The sequence below is a fragment of the Aotus nancymaae genome, unplaced genomic scaffold, assembly GCF_030222135.1.
Source record: "Aotus nancymaae isolate 86718 unplaced genomic scaffold, 86718_ANA_hifiasm-v0.15.2.pri h1tg000028l, whole genome shotgun sequence".
NCBI lineage: Eukaryota > Metazoa > Chordata > Mammalia > Primates > Aotidae > Aotus > Aotus nancymaae.
The window spans coordinates 18,229,636-18,255,435 of NW_026988441.1; the positions used below are offsets into that span (position 1 = coordinate 18,229,636).

General features: G+C 44.7%; 1 protein-coding gene across 1 annotated transcript; it reads right to left on the reverse strand.

Moving 5' to 3' along the window:
• Nucleotides 1–678: 678 nt before the first annotated feature.
• PDCD2L (programmed cell death 2 like) lies at nucleotides 679–25,577 on the reverse strand. Its single transcript, XM_064382129.1, has 7 exons — nucleotides 25,470–25,577; nucleotides 25,195–25,361; nucleotides 25,020–25,080; nucleotides 22,149–22,522; nucleotides 18,288–18,398; nucleotides 4,840–4,988; nucleotides 679–857 (listed from the first exon to the last, which is right to left on the reverse strand). The coding sequence occupies exons 1-7, from the start codon at nucleotides 25,575–25,577 to the stop codon at nucleotides 727–729; spliced, it is 1,101 nt and encodes a 366-aa protein (XP_064238199.1). The 3' UTR covers nucleotides 679–726.
• Between the last annotated feature and the right edge of the window lie 223 nt (nucleotides 25,578–25,800).

Sequence of the window (25,800 nt, forward strand, 5' to 3'; positions counted from 1 at the left end):
GGGGAGACTGGGGCCAGGTGTGGTGGCTCACGCCTGTAATCCAAGCACTTTGGAGGCCAAGGCGGGCAGATCACCTGAGGTCGGGAGTTCAAGACCAGCCTGACCAACATGGTGAAACCCCATCTTTAAAAAAAAAAAAAAGAAAAAGAAAGGGGAGACTGGAAGGCAGCTGGATAAAGGGACAGTCTCCAGAGAGGAGTAAAGACTCCTTCTTGGGATGCTGCAGAAGCAGAAGGTGGGAGTGGGTGAGGTCGGTGACCTGAGCTGATGAACATGGGCAGGTCTAAACAGCCAGGGTCACAGAGCCGGAACCTCCAGCAGCTAGAGCAGGTTCAGTGGCTTGATGAGGTGCCAGGAATAGCATAGGGAGCACTGGAGTGCAGGTGTCAGAGGGGTAAACAAGAAGCTGACTACTGCTCTGGGCTCTTTTCCTGCTCTGCCACCCAGCTAGAATGCCGACCGGGATGGCTGTGCAGGTAACACCAGCCCTCTGGACTAGAGAGGCGCTACCTTCCTAGCTGCCACTGTGACAGCTGGCCCTAGACCCTGGAAGGGTAGACCAACCCACAGTTAGGAGGTCCTGGCCCAGCCCCAGCACCGGCACCCAAAGGCAAAAAGGCAACTCAGGAAAACAGAGGTTAATAACTTGGGAGTTAAATAAGGTACATACATCACATATTTGGACATAAAAATTAGTTTTAATTTACATTAATAAAAGGAAATGCTCTACTTAAACAATAATTCATCTGGGTCTTCTTGTATAATACAAAATTCTTCGATGGGGGTCTGATGATTTTGGGGCCAGCAACTCTTCTCACATGTATAAACTAGAATTGTTCCAAATTCCACAGAAAGACCTGAAAAATACAACATATTCAGGCTTCCAGCAAAAAGAGTTATGAGACTGATGTTACTAAAAGGAGTGATTTTACCTTATAAACTGAAAAAATAATTAGGTAAAGCAAAAACAGTGCTTACTGCTTTCAGCTGTAACAAAATCATAGTCTATCTTGTATAACTGAACATTGATAACAAAAAGCAGAGTTAATTTAAAGTGGCAGAAAAATATACTTTAAAAATAAACAAAAATTTCAACATGTCTTCATTACAACTGTCTAGACTATCTGATGTTGAAAATCTATATTAAACTATATCACATAGCTTTTGACTAGGTGCAGTGGCTCATGCCTGTGATTCCAGCACTTTGAGAGGCCAATGGGGGAGGACAGCTTGAACCCAGCATAGGCAACATAGTGAGACCCCTGTCTCTACAAAAAAAAAAAAAAATGTAGTTAAAAACAAAAAAGAATACATATATATAAATATATATATAGCCGGGGCAACAATAGTGAGACTTTACTAAGCAAAAACAAAAATTCACCAGGCGTAGTGGTGCACACCTGTAGTCCCAGCTACTCAGGATGCTAATGCAGGAAGATTGCTTGAGCCCAGGAGATCGAGGCTGCAATGAGCTATGAGTGCACCACTGTACTCTGGCCAGGGTGACATAGTGAGACCCTATCTTAAAAAAAAAAAAGAAAAAGAAAAGAGAAATATATATATATCATGGAACACACTATTGCCAAGAAAGGATAAGGATTCAGGCAAAAAAATATAAAATAAACCCTAAGAGTTTATAGAAAATGATCAATGAATAAAGCCATATAAAATGCTACCACAAAAACATAAGCAATAACTCCTGATATTAGAACAGAAATGCAAGAATCAAGAGGATGACATAGATAATGACTTGCAGCAGCAAAGGAGAAATACATTGTTTAAAAATGTGTGCGTTGGCTGGGCACAACACAGAGGCTCATACCTGTAATCTCAGCACTTTGGAAGGCCGAGGATGGCGGATCACCTGAGGTCAGGAGTTCAAGACCAGCCTGGACAATATGGTGAAACCCTGTCTCTACTAAAAATACAAAAAATAAGCTGGGTGTGGTGGCCGGCACCTGTAGTCCCAGCTGCTTGGGAGTCTGAGACAGGACAAGTGCTTCAACCTGGAAGGCAGAGATTGCAGTGAGAAGAGATCATGCCACTGCACTCCAGCCTGAGCAACAGAGCAAGACTCTGTCTAAACAAACAAACAAACAAACAAACAAACAAACAATGGAGGAAGGTATATGACCTTCCTCTAGGAGCATTTGACTGGGAAGGGCAAAGCACCTCAAGTGAGCAGTGAGCATGCGTCCAACTCCAGTAACTGCACTTGTACATGTGGCCTCTCCCAAGGGCTGGCAGGCCACTAAGCAAGTGGACAGCCCACTCAAGGGAAGAAACACGAGAAGTAACACAAGACTCAGAAGTATAAAACTCCAAGTCAAAGGTCAAATGGTCACTTGAAGCTCTCAAGCTGCCTACTTGACCATCTTCCAAGTGTACTTTACTTTCTTTCACTCCTGCTCTAAAACGAAAGTTTTCACTCCTGCTCTAAAATTTGCTTTGGTCTCTCCTCTGCCTTATGTGCCTCAGTCAAATTCTTTCTTCTTAGTGGGCAAGAACTGACGTTGCTGCAGACCCCTACAGATTTGCCACTGCCAACAGTATCGTGGCAGAAATGTCAGTTACAAAGAAGGGGAAAAATCAGGCCACCCTCAGACCGCTACAAAGCTACATTCCATCCAAAACACATCTCTATGTGAGTGAAAAATCTGAGTCTAGAATGCCCATAAGCCCTTCCAGAAAAATATACTTCCCAGTAAGAGAGAACCACTGGGAGATGACAGGAGGCACCAGGGCAAAGGGCTGGCAGGGCTTTCACTGTCAGAAGACAACACAGGGGTCTACGAGGTCTGAAAAGAGAAAGTAGGATTTAAAAAATGTATACACGGGTTGCCTCTAAAACATGAACGCACATTACCATGAACAATCTGAAGCAAGACACCTCTGAGCCCTCCTTAAGGCTATTACTTGATAAAATCCAGATATTGCAAAAAGAATAAAAATAATTCAGGAATAAAAAAGCTCATCGTAAGAGTGGTGATGAACACTGAATCCATTTGTACACAGAACTAAGGCTATCCAAACAGCTGTGATAATTATGATAGCAGCATACAGACTTGTAAATCTTGATAATGTAAAAATGAGGCTGGGCACAGTGGCTCATGCCTGTAATCCCAGCACTTTGGGAGGCCAAGGCAGGTCGATCACCTGAGGTCAGGAGTTTGAGACCAGCCTGGCCAACATGGTGAAATGCTGTCTCTACTAAACATACAAAATTAGCAGGGCGTGGTGGCGGGCGCCTGTAATCCCAGCTACTCAGAGGCTAAGGTAGGATCACTTGAACTAGGGAGATGGAGGTTGCCGTGAGCCAAGACAGTGCCAATGCACTCTATCTGGCCTGAGTGACAGGGTGAGGCTCCGTCTCAAAAAAAAAAAAGATACAGAGGCTGGATGCGGTGGCTCATGGCTGTAATCCCAGCATTTTGGGAGGCCAAGGCAGGTGGACTACCTGAGGTCAGGAGTTTGAGACCAGCCTGGCCAACACACGGAAACCCATCTCTACTAAAAATACAAAAAATTAGCTGGATGTGGTGATGGGCACCTGTAATGCCAGCTACTCAGGAGGCTGAGGCAGGAGAATCTCTTTAACCTGGGAGGGAGGGGTTGCAGTGAGCCAAGATCACGCCATTGCACTCCAACCTAGGCCAAACTCCGTCTCAAAAAAAATAAATACTGAAATATTTCAACGTAGGAGTAGGGTATAAATTTCCTTGTCTACTATGGTAAGGAGCCAGATGCATACTATCTAAAACTGAAACATAAAAGAATGTAATTTTCTGTTAATAAGAGAAGCAACTTTAAAGAACCCTATTACCAGTCCAGCAACTGCTTCACTTACACTTAACATTCCTCTGTTAATTTGTACAAAAATTTATTCTAAGACTTTTAATTACTATGTTAGTCAATTTTCCTATTTTAGGAGAATTATTTTCTTCTAGCCATCCATACGGACATCTAATTTGCTATCTGTCTTTATGTCAAAAATGATGATTGGAATAATGGTTATTAACATTGATAATAGTTGTAACTTCTCACCAGGCACGGTTCATGCTTGTAATCACTTTGGGAGGCCAAGACGGGAGGATCGCTTGAGTCCAGGAGTTTGAGACCAGCCTGGGCAACATGGCAAAACCCTGTCTCTACAAAAAATACAAAAATTCCAGCCTCGCCAACATGGTGAAACCCCATCGCTACTAAAAATATAACAACTAGCTGAGTGTGTTGGCAGGCATCTGTAATCCCAGCTACTTGGGAGGCTGAGGCAGGAGAATTGCTAGAACCTGGGAGGCAGACGTTGCAGTGAGCTGAGAACGTGCCACTGAACTCCAGCCTGGGTGAGAGAGAGAGACTTCATCTCAAACAAACAAAAACGAAATTTACAGTCCAACCAGTTTTGTTTTGTTTTGTTTTGTTTTTTGAGACAGAGTCTTACTCTGTTGCCAGGCAGTACAGTGGTTCGATCTTGTCTCACTGCAATCTCTGCATTCCAGGTTCAAGCGATACCCTCGCCTCAACCTCCCAAGTAGTTGGGACAATGGGCAAGTGTCACCATGCGAGGCTAATTTTTTGTATTTTAATAGAGATGGGGTTTCACCATGTTGGCCAGTTTGGTATTGATCTCCTGACCTCGTGATCCACCCACCTCAGCCTCCCAAAGTGCTGGGATTATAGGTGTTAGCCACCGTACCCGGCCTAAATTTCTTAAAATAATTTTTTCACTCCCAAATTTTCTATAATTTGCTGACATTTTATAACTAAACAAAAAGTTTTTAATTTATTTTAAAATAATGCCAGAAATCCACAAACTCAAATTAATAAAGGGCTTCTCACCTAAATTAGCACTCTTGAGCATGCTGACCAGCGCTGGCATAAGCTGAAACTCAAATATCCTCTGGCCTCCACAATGGCTGCAGGCAGGGAGCTCGGTGACTTCTGATGTAGGGCAGGTCAAAAACAGTGGCTCTCCACTCCATGAATACCTGGGACAAGGAAACAAAGAACCCCGAATCAGAGCCACACAAGTTACAATCCAGCATCTAAGGCTATGCTTTGCAACATTTCTTTGTTTCTTGCAGAAATCCTGCAGAGGCCCAAAAACCTAGCACCATGGCAGTAAAGCATAGCAAGATACCTGAAAATCTTGTCAGTGTTTGATTCAAAGTCTCAAAGGCACTAAAGCCAATGTTCAACTGAATCTAGCTAAACTTGCAATGAAGTCCACACCCAGCTCCACTGCAGATTAAATGGAATCAGCCCTCCACATTACTGGCCTTACAGAGGAAGGGGCATGCCTTAGAACAGAAGTCCCCACCCCCAGGCCATGGATCCCCAGACCATGGACCAGTACTGGTCGGTACCCTGTTACGAACAGGGCCACACAGCAGGAGGTGAGCAATGGGCGAGCGAGCATTACCACCTGATCTCTGCCTCCTGTCACATCAGCAGCATTAGATTCTCATAGGAGTGCAAACCCTAACGTGAACTGTACATGCGAGGGATCTCATTATGAGAATCTAGTGACTGATGATCTGAGGTGAACAGTTTCATCCCAAAACCATCCCACACATCCCCTACCTTGGTCTGTGAAAACACTGCCTTCCATGAAACCAGTCCCTGGTGCCAAAAAGGTTGGGGACTGCTGCCTTAGAGGGAAAAAACATTCACTTCAGTTTTTAGGATTTTTTTTTTTTTTTTTAGATAGGGCCTTTTTCTGTTGCCCAGGCTGGAGTGCAGTGGCACAATCACAGCTCATAGCAGCCTTGACCCCCTGAGCTCAAGCAATCCTCCTACCTCAGCCTCCTGAGTAGCTGGCACCACAGATGTGCATCACCATACCCAGCTAGGTTTTTTAAAAAAATAATTTTGTAGAGACAGGGTCTTGCTATATTGCCCAGGCTGGTATCAAACTCTTGGCCACAAGTGATCCTCCCACCTCAGCCTCCTAAAGTGCTGTGATTACAGGTGTGAGGTACCACATCCAGCTCACTTCAATATTACTTACTGTTCTTCAATATACAATTTCTGGTAAATAATTTTAAAAGTTACAAACATGCAAAGAAGCAGGAAAATTTAACCCATAAAAAAAGTTAAGCCGGGCACAATGGCTCATGCCTGTAATCCCAGCACTTTGGGAGGCCGAGGTGGGCAGATCACAAGTTCAGTTCGAGATCAGCCTGACCAACATGGTGAAACCCCATCTCTAATAAACATACAAAATTAGCCAGGCATGGTGGTGGGAGTCTATAATCCCAGCTACTTGGGAGGCTGGGGCAGGAGAATTGCTTGAACCAGGGAGGCAGACGTTACAGTGAGCAGAGATTGCGCCACTGCACTCCAGCCTGGGCAACAAGAGCAAGACTCTGTGTCAAAAAAATAAAATAGTAATAAGGCTGGGAGTGATGGCTCATGCCTGTAATCCCAGCACTTTGAGAGGGCAAGGTGGGTGGATCACAAAGTCAGGAGTTCAAGACCAGCCTGGCCAAGAAACCCCATCTCTACTAAAAATAGAAAAATTAGCTGGCCATGGTGGCAGGCACCTGTAATGTCAGCTACTCAGGAGGCTGAGGCAGGAGAATCGCTTGAACCCAGGCGGCAAAGATTGCAGCAAACCAAGATCACGCCACTGTACTCCAGCCTGGGCGACAGAGTGAGACTCTGTCTCAAAAAAAAAAAAAAAAAAAAAGAGACCCACGGACAAGATGATAAATTTATCAGACAAAAACGTTAAAATACCAATAATAAATATGTAAAAGAACCTAGTAGAAAAGGTAAACAGGTATAAACAGATCAAAAATTTAGCACAGAAATGGAAACAAACAAAAACAAATGCTAGAAATGAAAAATGCTGTATCAGAAATAAAGAACTTCATTCAAAAATTAACAGCAGATGGCTGGGCACAGGGAGCTCTTGCCTGGAATCCCAGTACTTCAGGAGGCCAAGTTTGAGACCAGCCTGGGCAACATGGTGAGATCTCACCTCTATTTTATAATAAAATAAAAGAAAAAGAAAAAATTAACAGCAGGATGGACAACACAATTTTTTTAAATCTGTGAATTTCAAAAAAGGTAAATACAAATTATCTAAAATTAAACAAAAAGGGGGAAAAAGAACATTTAAGAACTATGGTATAATTTCAAACAGTCTAACATACAAATAAGTGGACTCCTAGAGCAAGGAAAGAGAATAAATATTTCAAATAATAATAGCCAAAATGTTTGCAAAATTAATGAAAAGACATCCCACAAATCCAAAAAGCTCAGAAAATCTCAAGCAGGATAAATGAACACACATGCAGGCACATAATAGTCAAACTCTTGAAAGCCAAGAAGAAAAAAAGAGACACTTTACAAACAAAAGAGCAAGAATTACAACTAATTTCTTTCTTTCTTTTTGTTTTGAGATGGAGTTTCATTCTTGTCGCCCAGGCTAGAGTGCAATGGCATGATCTCAGCTCACTGCAACCTCCGCCTCCTGGGTCCAAGCAATTCTCCAGCCTCAGCCTCCCCAGTTGCTGGGACTACAGGCATGCACCACCACATCCGGCTAATTTTTTGTATTTTTAGTAAAGATGGGGTTTCACATGTTGGTCAGGTTGGTCTTGAACTCCGGACCTAAGGTGATCCACCTGCTTCGGCCTCCCAAAGTTCTCAGATTACAGGCATGAGCCTGAATTACAAGTAATTTCTCTCATTTTTTTTTTTTTTGAAATGGAGTCTCACTCTCTCACCCAGGTTGGAGTACAGTGGCACAATCTCAGCTTACTGCAACCTCCATCTCCTGGGTTCAAGTGATTCTCCTGCCTCTGCCTCCCAAGTAGCTGGGATTACAGATGCGTGCTACCACACTGGGCTAATTTTTGTATTTTTAGTAGAGATGGAGTTTCATCATGTTGGTCAGGCTGGTCTCAAACTCTTGACCTCATGATCCCAAAGTGCTGGAATCACGCATGAGCCACCGTGGCTACAAGTAATTTCTAATAGAAATAAGAAAGGCGAGGCTGGTCCAAAGGTAGTGAGTTATCTCGATTGTTCACAGTCAGTTACAGATTGAACTCCTTGTTCTACTCTTTCCCCCCTTCTCACAACTGCACTTGAATAGTCTTAAAAAAAAAAGATTAAAAAAAAATAAGAAGAAGAAAAGCGAGAATAAATGGAATAAAGTCTTTTCAGTGCTGAAAGGAAAAAAATAAAATGTTTGATATCCAATGAAAACTTTCATTCAAAAGAAATATGAAATATTTAGACAGACAAAAACCTGAGAAACTCTAGCAAACCTGCATTACAAAAAGTATACAAAGAAGTTCTTCAAGACTGAAGAGAAGCCGGGCACGGTGGCTCACGAGGTCAAGATATCAAGACCATCCTGGTTCACATGGTGAAACCCTGTCTTTACTCAAAATACAGAAAATTAGCTGGGCATGGTGGCGTGCGCCTGTAATCCCAGCTGCTCAGGAGGCTGAGGCAGGAGAATTGCCTGAACCCAGGAGGCGGAGGTTGTGGTGAGCCGAGATCGCACCATTGCACTCCAGCCTGGGTAACAAGAGCGAAACTCCATCTCAAAAAAAAAACAAAAGCAAAAACAAAAAAACAAAAAAAAGACTGAAGAGAAAGGACAGAAAAAAACTGCATGAAGAAATGCAGAACTTCAAAAGGGTAAATAGGTGGAGAATTATTTTAAAAGATAGATTTATTTATTTATTTGTTTGTTTGACGGAGTCTCGCTCTGTTGCCAGGCTGGAGTGCATTGGCGCAATCTCGGCTCACTGCAACCTCTGCCTCCCGGGTTCAAGCAATTCTCCCGCCTCAGCCTCCCGAGTAGCTGGGATTACAGGCATATGCCACCATACCTGGCTAATTTTTGTATTTTTAGTAGAGACAGGGTTTCTCCATGTTGGTCAAGCTGGTCTCCAACTCCCGACATCAGGTGATCCGCCTGCCTCGGCCTCCCAAAGTGCTGGGATTATAGGTGTGAGACACTGCGCCCAGCAAAAAAAAAATTTTTTATAAGGTCTCACTCTGTTGCCCAGTTGCCCAGGCTGGAGTGCAGTGGTGCAATCAGACCTCACTGCAGACTCAACTTCCCGGGCTCAAACGATCCTCCTGTCTCAGCCTCCTGAGTTCTGGGACCTCAGGTGTGTGCCTGCAAAAAAAAAAAAAGTTGGCAGAGCAGTGGCTCACGCCTGTAATCCCAACACTTTGGGAGGCCGAGGTAGGTGAATCACCTAAGGTCAAAAGTTTGAGATCAGCCTGGCCAACATGGTGAAATCCCATCTCTACTAAAACTATAAAAATTAGCCGGGCGTGGTTGCAGGTGCCTAATTCCAGCTGCAAGGGAGGCTGAGGCTGCAGAATCACCTATACCTGTAAGACAGAGGTTGCAGTGAGCCAAGATTGCTCCACTGCATTTCAGCCTGAGTGACAGAGCCAGAGTCTGTCTCAAAATAATAATAATACAAAAATTAGCCAGACATAGTCGTGCATGCCTGTGGTCCCAGCTACTCTGGAGGGTGTGGCAGAAGGATCATTCGAGCTCAGGAGTATGAGGCTGCAGTGAGCCATGACTGTACCACTGCACTCCAGCCTGGGCAACAGAACAAGACCCAATCTCTTTAAAAAAAAAAAAAAGGCCGGGCGCGGTGGCTCACGCCTGTAATCCCAGCACTTTGGGAGGCCGAGGCGGGTGGATCACGAGGTCAAGAGATCGAGACCATCCTGGTCAACATGGTGAAACCCCGTCTCTACTAAAAATACAAAAAATTAGCTGGGCATGGTGGCGCGTGCCTGTAATCCCAGATACTCAGGAGGCTGAGGCAGGAGAATTGCCTGAACCCAGGAGACGGAGGTTGCGGTGAGCCAAGATCGCACCATTGCACTCCAGCCTGGGTAACAAGAGTGAAACTCTGTCTCAAAAAAAAAAAAAAAAAAAAGCAACATAAAGAGTTAAAAATAAAAGACAAGAAAAGGAACAAAATAGTAAACTAAAATTACTCAAGTCACTGACAAGCAGGTTAAATAAAAGGAACAGAGACACATAAAACCCCATCAAATGGAAAGTTAGCTGTGGTGACAGATGCCTATAACCCTGAGTCCAGGAGTTCAAGACCAGCCTAGGTAACATAGTGAGATCACCATCTCTTAAAAAGAAAAAAAAAAAAAAATGGAGGAAAAAACAATAACAGAATGACAAAATTAACCCAACATGTCAGGGTGTGCTTGCTCACACCTGTAATCCCAGCATTTGGGGAGGCAGAGGCAGGCTGATCACCTGAGGTCAGAAATGGGAGACCAGCCTGGCCAATACGGTGAAATGCGTCTCCACTAAAAATACAAAAAAATTAGCCAGGCGTGGTGGTGTGCACCTGTAAACCCAGATGCTCAGGACACTGAGGAAGGAGAATCACTGAACCTGGAAGGCAGAGGTTGCAGTGAGCCGAGATCATGCCACTGCACTCCAGCCTGGGTGACAGAGTGAGACTCTGTCTTAAAAAAAAAAAAAATTAACCCAAAAATATCAATGATTACATTAAAGGGACTGTATATTCTATGTTTAAAAAAACCATAACTGTTAGGTTGAACTTGATCATAATTTAAAACCATCTGTCAGAAACAGATTCTGACAGATGGTTTTAAATTTTGATCAAGTTCAACCTAACAGTTATGGTTTAGGTTGAACTTAAGCAAAAAAAATTAAATTAAAAAAATAGATTAAAAACTTCTTTTCAAAAGATAGTGTTACCAAAATGGAAAGGCAAGCTACAGAGAGGGAAAATGTTTGAAATACATATATCTGAAAAAGGACTTGTACTCTTGACCATATGAAGAATTCCTATAACTCAGTAACACAAAGATAAACAACATGGCAAGAGATCTGAATGACACTTTATCCAAGATTATACAGAGATGGAAAACAACCACTTGAAAAGATGCTCAACATCATTTGCCATTTGAGGAAATGCAAATTAAAGCCACACACCTTCTTAAATGGCTAAAATTAAAAACTGAACATCCAAAGCATTAGCAAAGATATGCAGGAAGTGTAATTCTTTTTTTCTTTTTGAGATGGAGTCTCACTCCGTTGCTCAGGCTGGAGTGCAGTGGCACAATCTCGGCTCACTGCAACCTCTGCCTCCTGGGTTCAAGCGATTCTTCTGCCTCAGCCGCCCGAGTAGCTGGGACTACAGGTGCGCACAACCACATCTAGCCAATATTTATACTTTTAGTAGAGACGGGGTTTTGCCACCCTGGCCAGGCTGGTCTTGAACTCCTGACCTTGTGATCTGCCCACCTCGACCTTCCAAAGTGCTAGGATTACAAGCGTGAGCCACTGCACCAGCCTCTTTTTAATTTTTTTAATTTATTTTTATTTTTATTAGAGACAGGGTCTCACTATGTTGCCCAGGCTGGAGTGCAGTGGCTATTCACAGGCGCGATCCCATTACTGATCAGCACGGGAGTTTGTACCTGCTCCATTTCCGACTTGGGCTGGTTCACCCCTACTTAGGCAACTTGGGTCCCCTGATCCTGGGAGGTCACCAAGAAGTAGAATTCTTAAAAACTGCTAGTGGTACTAGAAATGGCATAACCACTTTGGAAAACAGTTTGCCTGTTTTTTGACAAGCTAAACATGCACATACCATATAATACAACCATTCTATTCCTAGGTATCTAACCCAACAAAATAAAAAGATGTCTTACAAAGAGATGTAAACAAATGTTCACAGCAGCTTTATTTATAATAGCCAAACACTGGAAATAACCCAAATTTCCATCAACTGGTAAATGTATAAATAGCAGTATTTCCATACAATGGAATATGACACAGCAGTAAAAAGGAATGAACTATTGCTACATGTGACAAGAATGAATCTTGAAGTATGCTAAGTGAATAAAACCAGACCAAGGCCGGGTGCGGTGGCTCACGCCTATAATCCCAGCACTTTGGGAGGCCAAGGCGGGTGGATCACGAGGTCAAGAGATTGAGACCATCCTGGTCAACATGGAGAAACCCCATCTCTACTAAAAATACAAAAAATTAGCTGGGCATGGTGGCGCGTGCCTGTAATCACAGCTACTCAGGAGGCTGAGGCAGGAGAATTGCCTGAACCCAGGAGGCGGAGGTTGCGGTGAGCCAAGATCGCGCCATTGCACTCCAGCCTGGGTAACAAGAGCGAAACTCCGTCTCAAAAAAAAAAGATTGACAATATCTTTAAAACCATCACCAGGCTAAGTGCCAACCATTCCTATATTCACTGTACTTTAGTATTTGCATATTTAGTTCTTATTTCATTAAGGAGAAATTCCCAGTTATATCTCTGAATATCGTTTCTTTTTTTTTTTTTTTTTTTGAGACGGAGTTTCGCTCTTGTTACCCAGGCTGCAGTGCTATGGCGCGATCTCGGCTCACCGCAACCTCCGCCTCCTGGGTTCAAGCAATTCTCCTGCCTCAGCCTCCCGAGTAGCTGGGACTACAGACGTGTGCCACCATGCCCAGCTAATTTTTTATTTTTAGTAGAGAAGGGGTTTCACCTTGTTGACCAGGATGGTCTTGATCTCTTGACCTCGTGATCCACCCGCCTCGGCCTCCCAAAGTGCTGGGATTATAGGCGTGAGCCACCGTGCCCGGCCTCTGAATATTGTTTCTGATCCATCTATTAGCTTCTCTATTTTAGATACCAATTCTCCTCATAGTAAATATATTTGTCAATCCTACAAAGACACCATCTTTTCTGTGAACGTTTTCTTTTTCTTACGCATTCACTGGATTAGCTCAAGTCTTTCCTCTATGTCAGTACTTCCATCTTTAGCCAAGTCTATTATGTTCCTTATATTCTATATGTATTTCATACGTAATGTCATGGGGCTTGGTTTTCCAATTCATATATACTTACTTTATTTTCTCACCTTTGAGCTCTTGTTTTATTGAATTCATTGTCTTATGAAGTTCTTATACATTTTGAAGCATCTACTAGGACTGATGATCCCCTTGGATTATATTTTCTTTCTTTCTTTTTTTTTTTATTTTGAGACAGAGTCTCTGTCGCCCAGACTCGAGTGCAGTGGCGCCATATCGGCTCACTGCAACCTCCACCTCCCGGGTACAAGCGATTCTCCTGCTTCAGCCTCCTGAGTAGATGGGACTACAGGTGCCTGCCACCAAGTCCAGCAAATTTTTGTACTTTTAGTAGAGACGGGGTTTCCCATGTTGGCTAGAATGGTCTCGATCTCCTGACCTCGTGATCAACTCACCCTCAGCCTCCCAAAGTGCCGGGATTACAGGTGTGAGCCACCACGCCTGACAGACTTGGTTCTTGAGGTTTTTGTATGTTCTCTTCATTTCCTTAACTATTCTTACCACCGTATGATTACCTAGGTGGCATGCTGCTTTTCATCTAGCTCACGCCTAAAGGGACCATCTCAGTTTAGACCATCTATTTGTTCTGAAATATCTGCAGAGGTTCTCATTGATTTCCTGTCCATCTCATATCTGAGATCTGTTTTTCCCCTCTCTAAGAGTATTATCCATTTCCTCTTCATTTCTGTAGGTAGTAAAAAAGGAAATTGGGGAGAGAGATCCAAGATGGCTGATGATTAGCAGCTCGGGCACGTACCTCCCAGTGAAAGCTCAAAGAACGAGAGGACGCCACACTTTCAGACGAATATTAGTTGCTCACGGACCACGAGATTCCCAGTGGAGGAGCACCACGGGTCGCCAGGGCGACTCTTGTGGCCGGCGTGGCGGTTTTGCTGGTGCCTTAGCACGCCAGTTCTTGGTGCAGAGTCCGGATATTCCCCGGGCAGAAAAGCACCATCAATCTTAACACCGCTCTTTTGGCCGGCTCAGTGGATTGCTCAGATTTCGGCGCAGGGAATCAACAAGTTGGACGTCAGAGACCCAGTTAGAAAGTCGGTAATTATAAAGACGACAGACGGACAAATATATAATGAAGGGAAGAAACCAGCGTAAAAAGGTAGAGAATACTCAAAATCAGAATGCCTCTCCCTCTACAGGGGATTGCAATTCCTCATCAGTAATGGAACAAGGCTTAATAGATTACACCGGTATTCCAATAACAGAAGCAGGTTTCCAAACGTGGGTGATAAGAAACTTCTGTGAATTAAAAGAACTTATTCTAACCCAATGCAAAGAAACTAAGAACCTTGAAAAAAGGTTTAACGAAATGTTAATGAGAATGGACAATTTAGAGAAGAATATAAGTGAATTGATGGAGCTGAAAAACACAACACGAGAACTTCGCGAAGCATGCACAAGTTTAAACAGTCGAATTGATCAAGCGGAAGGAAGGATATCAGAAGTCGAGGACCAGCTCAGTGAAATGAAACGAGAAGACAAGAATGCGGAAAAAAGGATGAAAAGGAATGAGCAAAGTCTCCAGGAAATATGGGACTATGTGAAAAGACCTAATTTACGTTTGATAGGTGTACCTGAATGTGATGAAGAGAATGAATCCAAGTTGGAAAATACTCTTCAGGATATCATTCAGGAAAATTTTCCCAACCTGGCAAGGCAGGGTAATATTCAACTCCAGGTAATACAGAGAACACCACAAAGATATTCTTCAAGAAGACCAACCCCAAGGCACATAATTGCCAGATTTATTAGGGTTGAAATGAAGGAGAAAATACTAAGGGCAGCTAGAGAGAAAGTTCAGGTTACCCATAAAGGGAAACCTATCAGACTTACAGCAGATCTCTCAGCAGAAACCCTACAAGCCAGAAAAGAGTGGGGACCAATATTTAACATCCTTAAAGAAAAGAACTTTCAACCCAGAATTTCCTATCCAGCCAAACTAAGCTTTATGTGCGAAGGAAAAATTAAATCTTTTGCGAACAAACAAGTACTTAGAGAGTTCACCACCACCAGGCCTGCTTTACAAGAGCTTCTGAAAGAAGCACTATACATATAAAGGAACAACCAATATCAGCCTTTCCAAAAATATATCAAAAAGCAAAGAACTTTAACACAATAAAAAATTCACATCAACTAATGGGCAAAACAGCCAGCTAGTATCAAATGCTGGTATTAAACTTACATATATTTTAATTGGATAAAAAGCCAAAACCCATCGGTATGCTGCATCCGGGCCCATCTTACATGAAACAATACACAAAGACTCAGAGAGAAGGAGGAAGATTTACCAATTGAACAGAGAGTAAAAATAAACTAATAAACAAAAAGCAGCAGATGCAATTCTCACCTCTGATAAAGTAGACTTTAAAGCAACAAAGATCAAAAGAGGCGAGGAATGACATTACATAATGGCAAAAGGATCAATGCAACAAGAAGAGCTAACGATTCTATAGATCAACGAGATAGAAAATTAACAAGGATATTCAGAACTTGAACTCAGACCCGGAACAAGTAAACTTAATAAATATTTATAGTACTCTCCACTTCAAATACACAAAACATACATTACCACCTCACACCTATTCCAAAGGTGACTATATAATTGGAAGTAAATCACTCCTCAGTAATCGCATAGCATTTCATAGGTTTAAATTAAATATTGGTTGGCTGTTTGTTTGTTATCTTCTTCCCTTACTCCTTCCTGATTACATCATTAAGTATAATTATCAGTATAAAAGAGGTTTTCAATACCCATTACTAAATTGCATTCTAGCCTGGGCAAGAAAGCAATACTCCCATTCTCTCTCCCTCTTTCTTTTCCTTCTCCCTCCTCCCCATTCTCTCTCTCTCTTTCTCTTCCTTTTTTCTCCTTCCTATTCTCTCTCTCTCTAAAAAAAAAAAAAAAAAAAAAAAAAAAGGAAATTGGGGTAAGGAGATAGTTCTTCTGGGACTGGATGCAATCTTTTTTTTTTTTTTTTTTTTTCTAGAGAGGGAGTCTTGCTCTGTCGCCAAGCTGGAGTGCAGTGGTGCGATCTCGGCTCACTGCAACCTCCACCTCCTGGGTTCAAGTGACTCTCCTATCTCAGCTTCCCAAGTAGCTGGAACTACAGGCGTGTGCTACCACACCCAGCTAATTTTTGTATTTTTAGTAGTGACAGGGTTTCACCATGTTGGCCAGGATGGTCTCAATCTCTTGACCTCATGAACCGCCCACCTTGGCCTCCCAAAGTGCTGGGATTACAGGCGTGAGGCATCGTGGCCAGCCAGATGCAATCTTTATTAGAATACCTGGGCTTTGCTTTTTCCTCTGAGACACTGTAAATTGCTGTATGTTGAGAAAGATTCTACTCTAATGAAGGCGAAACTGTCCTTAACTTTCCAGTCATTGCTCTGACTCATCATGGAACAAACGAATGCTGCTTCTGAGAGGCAATCTCTGATTCCTACACCACCTTGCCCCCACATCCAGTTCTTCAGCCATAGCTGGATCCACCATCCTCCACATTAGAAGGTGCAAACTCTCCTCCTGTGTGCTTTCTTCCAGACACAATTTTTTTTTTTTGAGACAGAGTCTCATTCTGTTGCCAGGCTGGAGGGCAGTGGTGCAATCTTAGCTCACTGCAACCTCCGCCTTCCGGGTTCAAGCGATTCTCCTGCCTCACCCTCCCAAGTAGCTGGGACTACAGGCGTCCGCCATCATGCCCAGTAATTTTTGTATTTTTAGTAGAGATGGGGTTTCACCATGTTGGCCAGGATGGTCTTGATCTCTCGATCCTGTGATTCACCTGCCTCAACCTCCCAAAGTACCAGGATTATAGGTGTGAGCCACCGAGCCCAGCCCAGACACAATATTAACTGAAAATTCTTAGGCCAGGCACAGAGGCTCATGCCTGTAATCCTAACACTTTGGGAGGCCAAAGTGGGTGGATCATCGGAGGTCAGTAGTTCAAGACCATCCTGGCCAACATGCTGATACCTTGCCTCTTCTAAAAATACAAAACTTAGCCGGGCATGGTGGCACATGTCTGTAGTACCAGCTACTGAGGAGAGTGAGGCAGAATTGCTTGGACTCAGAAGATGGAGGTTGCAGTGAGCCGAGATTGTGCCACTGCATTCCAGCCTGGGCGACAGAGACAGATTCCGTTTCCAAAAAAGGAAAATTTTTTGTGGACACATTACTATATTTTACGGCAACAGAGAGAGACTCTGTCTCAAAAAAACCAAAAATAAATTAAAAAATAAAAATAAGTATATAGGCTGGGGGTCATGGCTTATGCTGGTAATCTCAGCACTTTGGAAGGCTGTGGCAGGAGGATCACTTGAGGCCAGAAGCTTGAGACCAGACTGGGCAACAAGGTAAGACACCATCTCTACAAAATACATTTTTAAAAAAATTAGCCACACATGGTGGCACACACCTGTAGTTCTAACTACTTGGGAGGATCACTTGAGCCCAGGAGGTAAGGTTACAGTGAGCAATGATCACGCCACTGTACTCCAGCCTGGGCAACAGAATAAGATCCTATCTCTAAAAAAGATTTTTTAAAAATAGTAATAATAGGCCAGGCACAATGGGTCATGCCTGTAATCCTAGAACAAACTCTGGGAGGCCAAGGCAGATGAATGGCTTGAGCCCAGAAGTTTGGAACCAGCCTGGCCAATATAGTGAAATACCATTTCTGAAAAAAAAAAAAACCACAAAAGAGCCCAGGAGGTCAAAGGTGCATTGAACTATGACTGATCACACCACTGCACTCCAGCTTGGGCAACAGAGCAAGACTATGTCAGGAAAAAAAAAAATTAAGGCCAGGCGTGGCGACTCACGCCTGTAATCTCAGCACTTTGGGAGGCTGAGGTGAGCGGATCACTTGAGGCCAGCAGTTCGAGATCAGTGTGGCCAACATGGTGAAACTCCATCTCTACTAAAATACAAAAAAAAATTAGCCGAGCATGGTGGTGAGCACATGTAATCCCAACTACTCGGGAGGCTGAGGCAGGAGAATTGTTTGCCAGGAGGCAGAGGTTGCAGTGAGCCAAGACTGCACTACTCTCCAGCCTGGGCGACAGAGCACAACTCCTTCTCAAAGAAAATAAATAAATAAATAAACAATAATAATAAAGGCTATGACAACATAGACTTCGTCTATGCCATTTCCTGCTATATCTGTAGCACCTACACAGAGCAGCACCTAGCATGCAGAATAGACTCCGTAAGTATTTGTCAGACAAATGAGTGCGCTTTACCTTACTGAATCCTCCTACACATACTATAAAGCTGGTATTAGGTTCTCTCTTGGCTTAGAAAATAAGGTAGGTTTTGGTTTTCTCATATTTTTCTATGTTTTCCAAACTAACATGTATTACCTTTATAATCAAGGAACACAATAAAAGGAACTATGCCTTTTTTTACCTCAAAATCTGCTCCTGACAAGCAGCAATTCGCTTCATGAATTTGTAAAACGTCTGATCTCCACTTTTAATTATAGTCTTCTCATATTTTTCATCACTATCATTAGAAAGGCTAAAAACAGAAGCAGAAAACATTTTTGAATGTCTATATTCAGAAAATTACAAGCAAGAAAATTACATTTGCAAGATGAAACGAGATAATTTTCTTTTTAAAAACTCTTATCAGTCATGTCTGTACTTTAGGAGTCATGCCAGCACTTTAAGAGACCGAGGCAGGTGGATCACTGGAGGTTAGGAGTTTGAGACCAGTCTGGCCAACATCGTGAAACCCCATTTCTAATAAAAATACAAAAAATTAGCAGGGCATGGTAGCGGGAACTTGTAATCCCAGCTACTTGGGAGGCCGAGGCAGGAGAATCACTTGAACCTGAGAGGCGGAGATTGCAGTGAGCCAGGATCGTGCCACTGCACTCCAGTCTGGGCAACAAGAGTGAAACTCTGTCTCAAAAACAAAAAAAATTATCAGGCCGGCGCAGTGGCCTCATGCCTGTAATCCCAGCACTTTGGGAGGCCAAGGCAGGCGGAGCACTTGAGCTCAGGAGTTCAAAACCATTCTGGGCAACATGGCAGAACCTTGTCTCTACCAAAAAATACAAAAATTAGGTGGCTGTGGTGGCATGCACCTGTGGTCTCAGCTACTCCAGAGGTGAGGCTGTGGTGAGCCATGAGTACTGCAGCCTGGGTGACAGCGTGAAGCCCTGTCTCAAAAAGAAAAAAAAAAAAAAACCATCAAAGTAAAAAACTATAAAACTACAAAGTAAAAAAAAATTTTTTTTTTTGAGAGGGTCTGGGGGGATCTTGGCACACTGCAACCTCCGCTTCCCAGGTGCAAGCAATTCTCCTGCCTCAGCCTCTCGCGTAGCTAGGATTACAAGCGTGCACCAACACACCCAACTAATTTTTTTTTTGAGACAGAGTTTCGCTCTTGTTACCCAGGCTGGAGTGCAATGGCGCGATCTCGGCTCACCGCAACCTCCGCCTCCTGGGTTCAGGCAATTCTCCTGCCTCAGCCTCCTGAGTAGCTGGGATTACAGGTACGCGCCACCATGCCCCGCTAATTTTTTGTATTTTTAGTAGAGACGGGGTTTCACCGTGTTGACTATGATGGTCTCGTTCGCTTGACCTCGTGATCCACCCGCCTCGGCCTCCCAAAGTGCTGGGATTACAGGCGCGAGCCACCGCGCCCGGCCCCAACTAATTTTTTTACTTTTAGTAAAGACGGGGTTTTGCCATGTTGGCCAGGCTGGTCTCCAACTCCTGAACTCAAGTGATCCAACCGTCTTGGCCTCCCCAAAGTGGTGGGATTATATGCGTGAGCCACCGCACCCAGCCAAAAACTGTCAAGTAAATATTTTTAACATTTAAATTGTGTATTTGTAGTTCTGTAGTCCCCTGTCCCACCCTTATCCCAAGCCATTTTCAACTCTTGGGTAATTATTTATAATTTAAAAAGTCACAGGGCACAGTGGCTCACACCTGTAATCTCAACACTTTGGAAGGCCATGGCAGGAAGATCGCTTGAGACTAGGAGTTCAAGTCCAGCCTGAGCAACATAGCAAGACCTCAGCTCTATTAAAAAAATATTTTTGATGGCTGGACACGGTGGCTCACGCCTGTAATCCCAGCACTTTGGGAGGCTGAGGCAGGTGGACCACGAGGTCAAAAGATTAGGACTATCCTGGCCAATATGGTGAAAACCCCGTCTCTAATAAAAATACAAAAGTTAGCTGGGTATGGTGGTGCATGCCTGTAGTCCCAGCTACTTGGAAGGCTGAGGTGAGAGGATCAGTGGAGTGTGGAAGGCGGAGGTTGCGGTGAGCCGAGATCATGCCACTGCAATCCAGTCTGGCAAAAGAACGAGACTCTGTCTCAAAAAAAAAAGAAAAGAAAGAAATTTTGGCTGGGTGCGGGGGCTCCTGCCTGTGATCCCAGCACTTTGGGAGGCCAAGGACGGTGGGTCACTTGAGGTCAGGAGTTCAAGACCAGCCTGGCCAACATGGTGAAACCCCATCTCTACTAAAAATAGAAAAATTAGCAAAATTAGCTGGGTGTGGTGGCGGGTGCCTGTAATCCCAGCTACTTGGGAGGCTGAGGCAGGAGGATCACTTGAACCTGGGAGGTGGAGGTTGTAGTGAGCAATATCACGCCATGGCACTTCAGCCTGGGCGACAAAGTGAGACTCTGTTTCAAGAAAAAAAAAAAATTTAATTAGCTGAGTTTGGTGGCACACACCTGTAGTCCCAGCTACTGGGGAAGCTGAGGCCAGAGAATCCCTTGAGGCCAGGAGTTCGAGGCTTCAGTAAGCCATGAGCAGGCTGGGCATGGTGGCTCACATCTGTCATCCCAGTACTTTGGGAGACTGAGGTAGACATATCATTTGGGGCCAGGAGTTCAAGAACAGCCTGGCCAATATGCCAAAAGCCGATCCCTGCTAAAAAGAAAATACAAAAATTAGCTGGGTGCAGTGAAGCACACCTGTGGTCCCAACTACTTGGTAGGCTGAGGCATGAGAATTGCTTAACCCTGCAAGGCAGAAGTTGCAGTGGGCTGAGTGCCACTGCACTCCAGTCTGGGCAACAGAGCGAGACTGTTTCAAAAAAAAAAAAAAAGCCATGGCCATACCACACCATATCACTCCAGCCTAGGCAACAAAGCAAGATCCCATCTTTAAAACAAACAAACAAACAAAACTCTAGTCTGAAGGAAGCCACCAAAAATAAGTAAACACATAAAAATTTTAAAAAGTAAAAAATAGTAGGGCCAGGTGCAGTGGCTCACACCTGTAATACCAGCATTTTAGGAGGCCAAGGCAGGTGGATCACCCAAGGTCAGGAGTTTGAGACCAGCCTGACCAACACAGTGAAACCCATCTGTACTAAAAATACAAAAATTAGCCAGGTATGGTGGTGCATGTCTATAATCCCAGCTACTCAGGAGGCTGAGGCAGGAGAATCACTTAAAGCCAGGAATCAGAGGTTACAGTGAGCTGAGATCATGCCATTGAACTCCAGCCTGGGCAACAAGAGTGAAACTCATACACAAAAAATCTGTAATTGGTCAGGCATGGTGGTATGCACCTGTACTCCCAGCTACTTGGGAAGCTGAGGCAGACTGCCTGAATCCAGGAGTTCGAGGCTGCTGTGAGCTGTGATCACACCACTACACTCTAGCCTGGGTGACTAAGTGAGACCCTGTCTCTTTCAATCAATCAATCAATAAGCAAAAATGATCATTCTTACTTCTTTAGAGAGTTTTGGTTTATAAAGCCTTTCAAGATCTACTATCTCGCTCGACTCAAAATCATGTGATGAGACAGAGAACAGAGATATCACCATCACTCTCACTTTACAGGAGGTAACTGAAGATCTGAAAGCATCTCTGAGGTCCTGGGCCAGTTCTAGAGCCACAGCCAAGAGTCAATAAATAAATGGCATTTTTCTTTTCCTTTTTCCATGTTTTCGCTCCAGTCTTAGATCAAATGGCAGTTTTCTAACTTACTTGTCTCTGCTGTAAGGGCATTTTAGAAATAAAAAGTTCAAGAGTCAGTGAACGCAACTTCTATAAATACTTGCCATCTCTAACTTCTGTTTCTTCATCTTTGTTCACTTTCTTAACGATAATTATAAATAGAGCAGTGTTTTCAAGCTAATTCAAGTTGGCTGATAAGGAAGTGAAACGAAAAGGTCCTACATACAAGTTCTGCCTGAATGTTTCCCCAGGTCCTGGGGTGAAACTGAAGGGTAACTACTGTGGCTGCTTCCCAATCAGGTCACCTCTCAACCTCAGCAGCACACATCCTCACCTTTGGGAAAGCAACTGATCCATGGCAATTCCTTCTCTCTGCTGATAGTCCCTCAGAAGGCTGTGGGCATGATCCAGGTTGACAAAGTCCCTGTAATCATCCTCGTCTGCAACACAGATGTAGTAGGGCAGGAATGGTGGCATCCCAGGAGGCAAGGCCATCTGCTCCCCAGGAGGCGCAGGAGGGGCAGCACCCAGGACAGCATCCTGCAGGTGGAGGTCTTGCAGCTGAGCAGTCCAGTCTACGTCTTTGGCACTGTTGGCATCATTTCCAAAATCCAAGGTAAGCTGCGGTGAAGGCAGCTCCTCAGTGTCACTTCCCCAGTCATCTGCACCTTCACACCAGTCCTCAGCTGCAAGGCTGTTTTCCTGTTTCTGGAAAAATATCCAGTAAATGAGGTCCAAGCACACTTGGGAGGTTTATTCTATTCCTTCAGCTCCAGCCACCCTTCCCTGTGCCTTCCAGATGGAGCCTTCACACCAGCCCCTTCCCCTCTGGCACACTCCAGTCCAACTTTCTAGACCCTATGTACTCAAAAGCATGTCAGAGGCAACTTAAAATACTTGTCTTTCCTTTTCAGGGCCAGTGTGACAGATATAGTATGTGGTTTCTTCAACCATCTGTTCCAGTATCTTTCTGTTCTGCTTCATGTATTACAGGAACTGAAAAGAAAGAACTACATTTCCCAGAATCCTTAGCAGCCAGGGTTTCAGATATGATTAGGGGTCTACTAATCAGGACCACTAGAGAGAGACATGAAATTGAGACAGAGTGAAGTAGAAAGGGCATGAAGCAAAAGGCAGCCAGTCTGCAGACACAGACAGAACAAGGCTTTGGAGCCAACAGTTCTGTGGCAAGGACAGCTTCTAGTTCACCAGATCACACCTAGGCTTCCTGACTGCAGGAGAAGTGGCATAGCAGCTCCTTCACAGTCAGTTCTGAGGTGTGATTCTAGAGGGCAATCCTGGAGCCTCTTCCTTCAGCCTATCCACTTAGTGAAAAACCTCACTCCTGTGTTAAGTCTGCCTCAGCGTAAAAGCCAGGCATGGTGGTGCATGTCGAGGTGGGCGGATCACCTAAGGTCAGGAGTTCGAGACCAGCCTGGCCAACATGGCGAAACCCTGTCTCTATTGAAAAAAAAACAAAAACAAAAAATTAGCCAGGCATGGTGGCAGGTGCCTGTAATCCCAGCTACTAAGGAGGCTGAGGCAGGAGAATAGCTTGAAGTCGGAAGGCGGAGAGTGCAGTGGCGCGATTTCAACTCACTGCAACTTCATGCCTGCAATCCCAGCACTTTGTGAGGCTGAGGCGGATGGATCACATGAGGTCAAGGGTTCGAGATCAGGCTGGCCAACATGGTGAAACCACATCTCTACTAAAAATACAAAAAAATTAGCAGGGCACGGTGGCAATAAGGAGATGATGGTAAAAGAATACAAAACATCAGTTATACAGGAGGAATGTGGGTTTGAAAAAATTCTATTGCACAGCATGGATATAGTTAATAACAGAGTATTGTATATCTCAGAATTGCAAGAGGAAATTTCAAATGTTCTCACAAAATGTTAAGTATTTGAGGCAACGGATGAATTAACTGGCTTAATTATTCCACATCATATTCATGATCATAAGCATCACTTTATACCTCTAATGTATAAATTTATACATTATTATAAACTGTCAATTTATAGTTAAAAAATGTTGAAGCAATCCAGGAGGAAGTCTCTATCCCACTTTTTTTTTGGAGACAGGGTCTGGCTCTGTCACCCAGGCTGAAGTGCAGTAGCACAACTGTAGCTCACTGCAGCCTCGACCTTCTGGACTCAAACAATGCTCTCACCTCAGCCTCCTGAGTAGCTGGCACTACAGTTGCACAGCCACCATGCCCGGCTAATTTTTTACTTTTTATAGAGATGATGTCTTGCCCAGACTGGTCTCCAACTTCTCTTTTGTCTTTGTTTTTGAGATGAAGTCTGACTCTGTTGCCCAAGCTGGAGTGCAGTGGCATGATCTTGGCTCACTGCAATCTCCGCCTCCCGGGTTCAAGCAATTCTCCTCCCTCAGCCTCCCTAGTAGGTGGGACCTGCCACCTTGCCCGACTAATTTTTTGTTTTTATTTTTAATAGAGACAGGGTTTTGCCATATTGGCCAGGCTGGTCTTGAACACCTGACCTCAGGTGATCTGCCCGCCTCAGGCTCCCAAAGTGCTGGGATTACAGGCATGGCCAAGGTACCCGGCCTGGTCTCCAACTTCTGAGCTCAAGTAATCTTCCCACCTCAGCCTCTCAAAAAAATGCTGGGAATCACAGGCATGAGTCACCATGCCAGGCCCAGGAGTTAGAAAATAAAAATAAAGTAAAATAGAAGGAAAAAACGAAATAAAACAAAAGTCCTCGGCTGGGCACAGTGGTTCATTCCTGTAATCCCAGCACTTTGGGAGGCCTAGGCGGGCGGGTGGATCACAAGGTCAGGAGTTCGAGACCAGCCTGACCAACATGGTGAAACCCCGTCTCTACTAAAAATATAAAAAAAAGCCGGGCATAGTGGCTCGTGCCTGTAATCCCAGATACTCAGGAGGCTGAGGCAGGAGAACTGCTTGAATCTGGAAGGCGGAGGTTGCAGGGAGCCGAGATCATGCCACTGCACTCCAGCCTGGGCAACAGAGTGAGACTCTGTCTCAAAAAAAGCAAAAAACAAATAAACAACCCTTACCAAAGCCTTAAGAAAACTAAGTTTTACGATTCTACAAACCAGCAAAAACATTCCAATGTACTTCAAAGAACACGGCTTCAAAGTTTGTCCCAAACTATATTCTGAAAAATATCTTCAAATGACAGGAAAACAGTAACATGCCAATCACAACCGCTTTACCTGAGCGTCTTGAGCCTGTCTCTCTGGCACCTGCAGGCACTGGGAGCGGAACACCTTCCAGCTTCGGGGTGAAGACAAAGGGCCGTGAGAGCTGCACCCAGACTCCAGCCCGCCGGCCAGCCCCATCCCGCTGGAAAGGACGCCCCGGGAGCAGCTCCATGCCTTCCCCACCTACCTGCGCGCACCGCGGGTGCTACAGCCGGGGCAGGCGCACGCGAACACGTGCAGCAGCCGGTGAAACGGTGAGCCTTCCAGCGGGCAGTACACCTGCACGACAAGGGCGAGCCGCTCCCCACAGCGCTGACACACGGGCCTGGGCGCAGCCACGGTAGGCAGAGCATCCTGAGGGCAGAGGAGGCGCTCAGACCCCGACTCTCCCCGGGACCTCGCCCACTCCCTCTGCACCCTTCACCAGCACCCACCGACCCCGGCTCCGGCGCCCACTCTCACCGGAATGCCGCCCAGCTTGTTAGCAGTCCAGGCGCCTGGCCCTGTGGGGCTGCCGTGCACCGGCGCATCTCGAAGTCCCAGCAGCACCGGCTTCGGAACGGCCGCCATAGCCGCCGGGTGACCAGGTGGAAACGTGAACTACGGCAGCCGAGCGGGCGCATCTGTCTGCGCACGCGTAACACTTACGCTGACGAGATAGCCCCGCCCCCTTATTGGGATCCGATGCGGAAGCGTGGCCTTAAGGTGAATGCACTGAGGTCCCAGAGCCACAGAGGTGCCTGCTGGCGTCGGGGCCTCGCTTGGAATCCGGGAGTCCCAGGCATTATGTGCC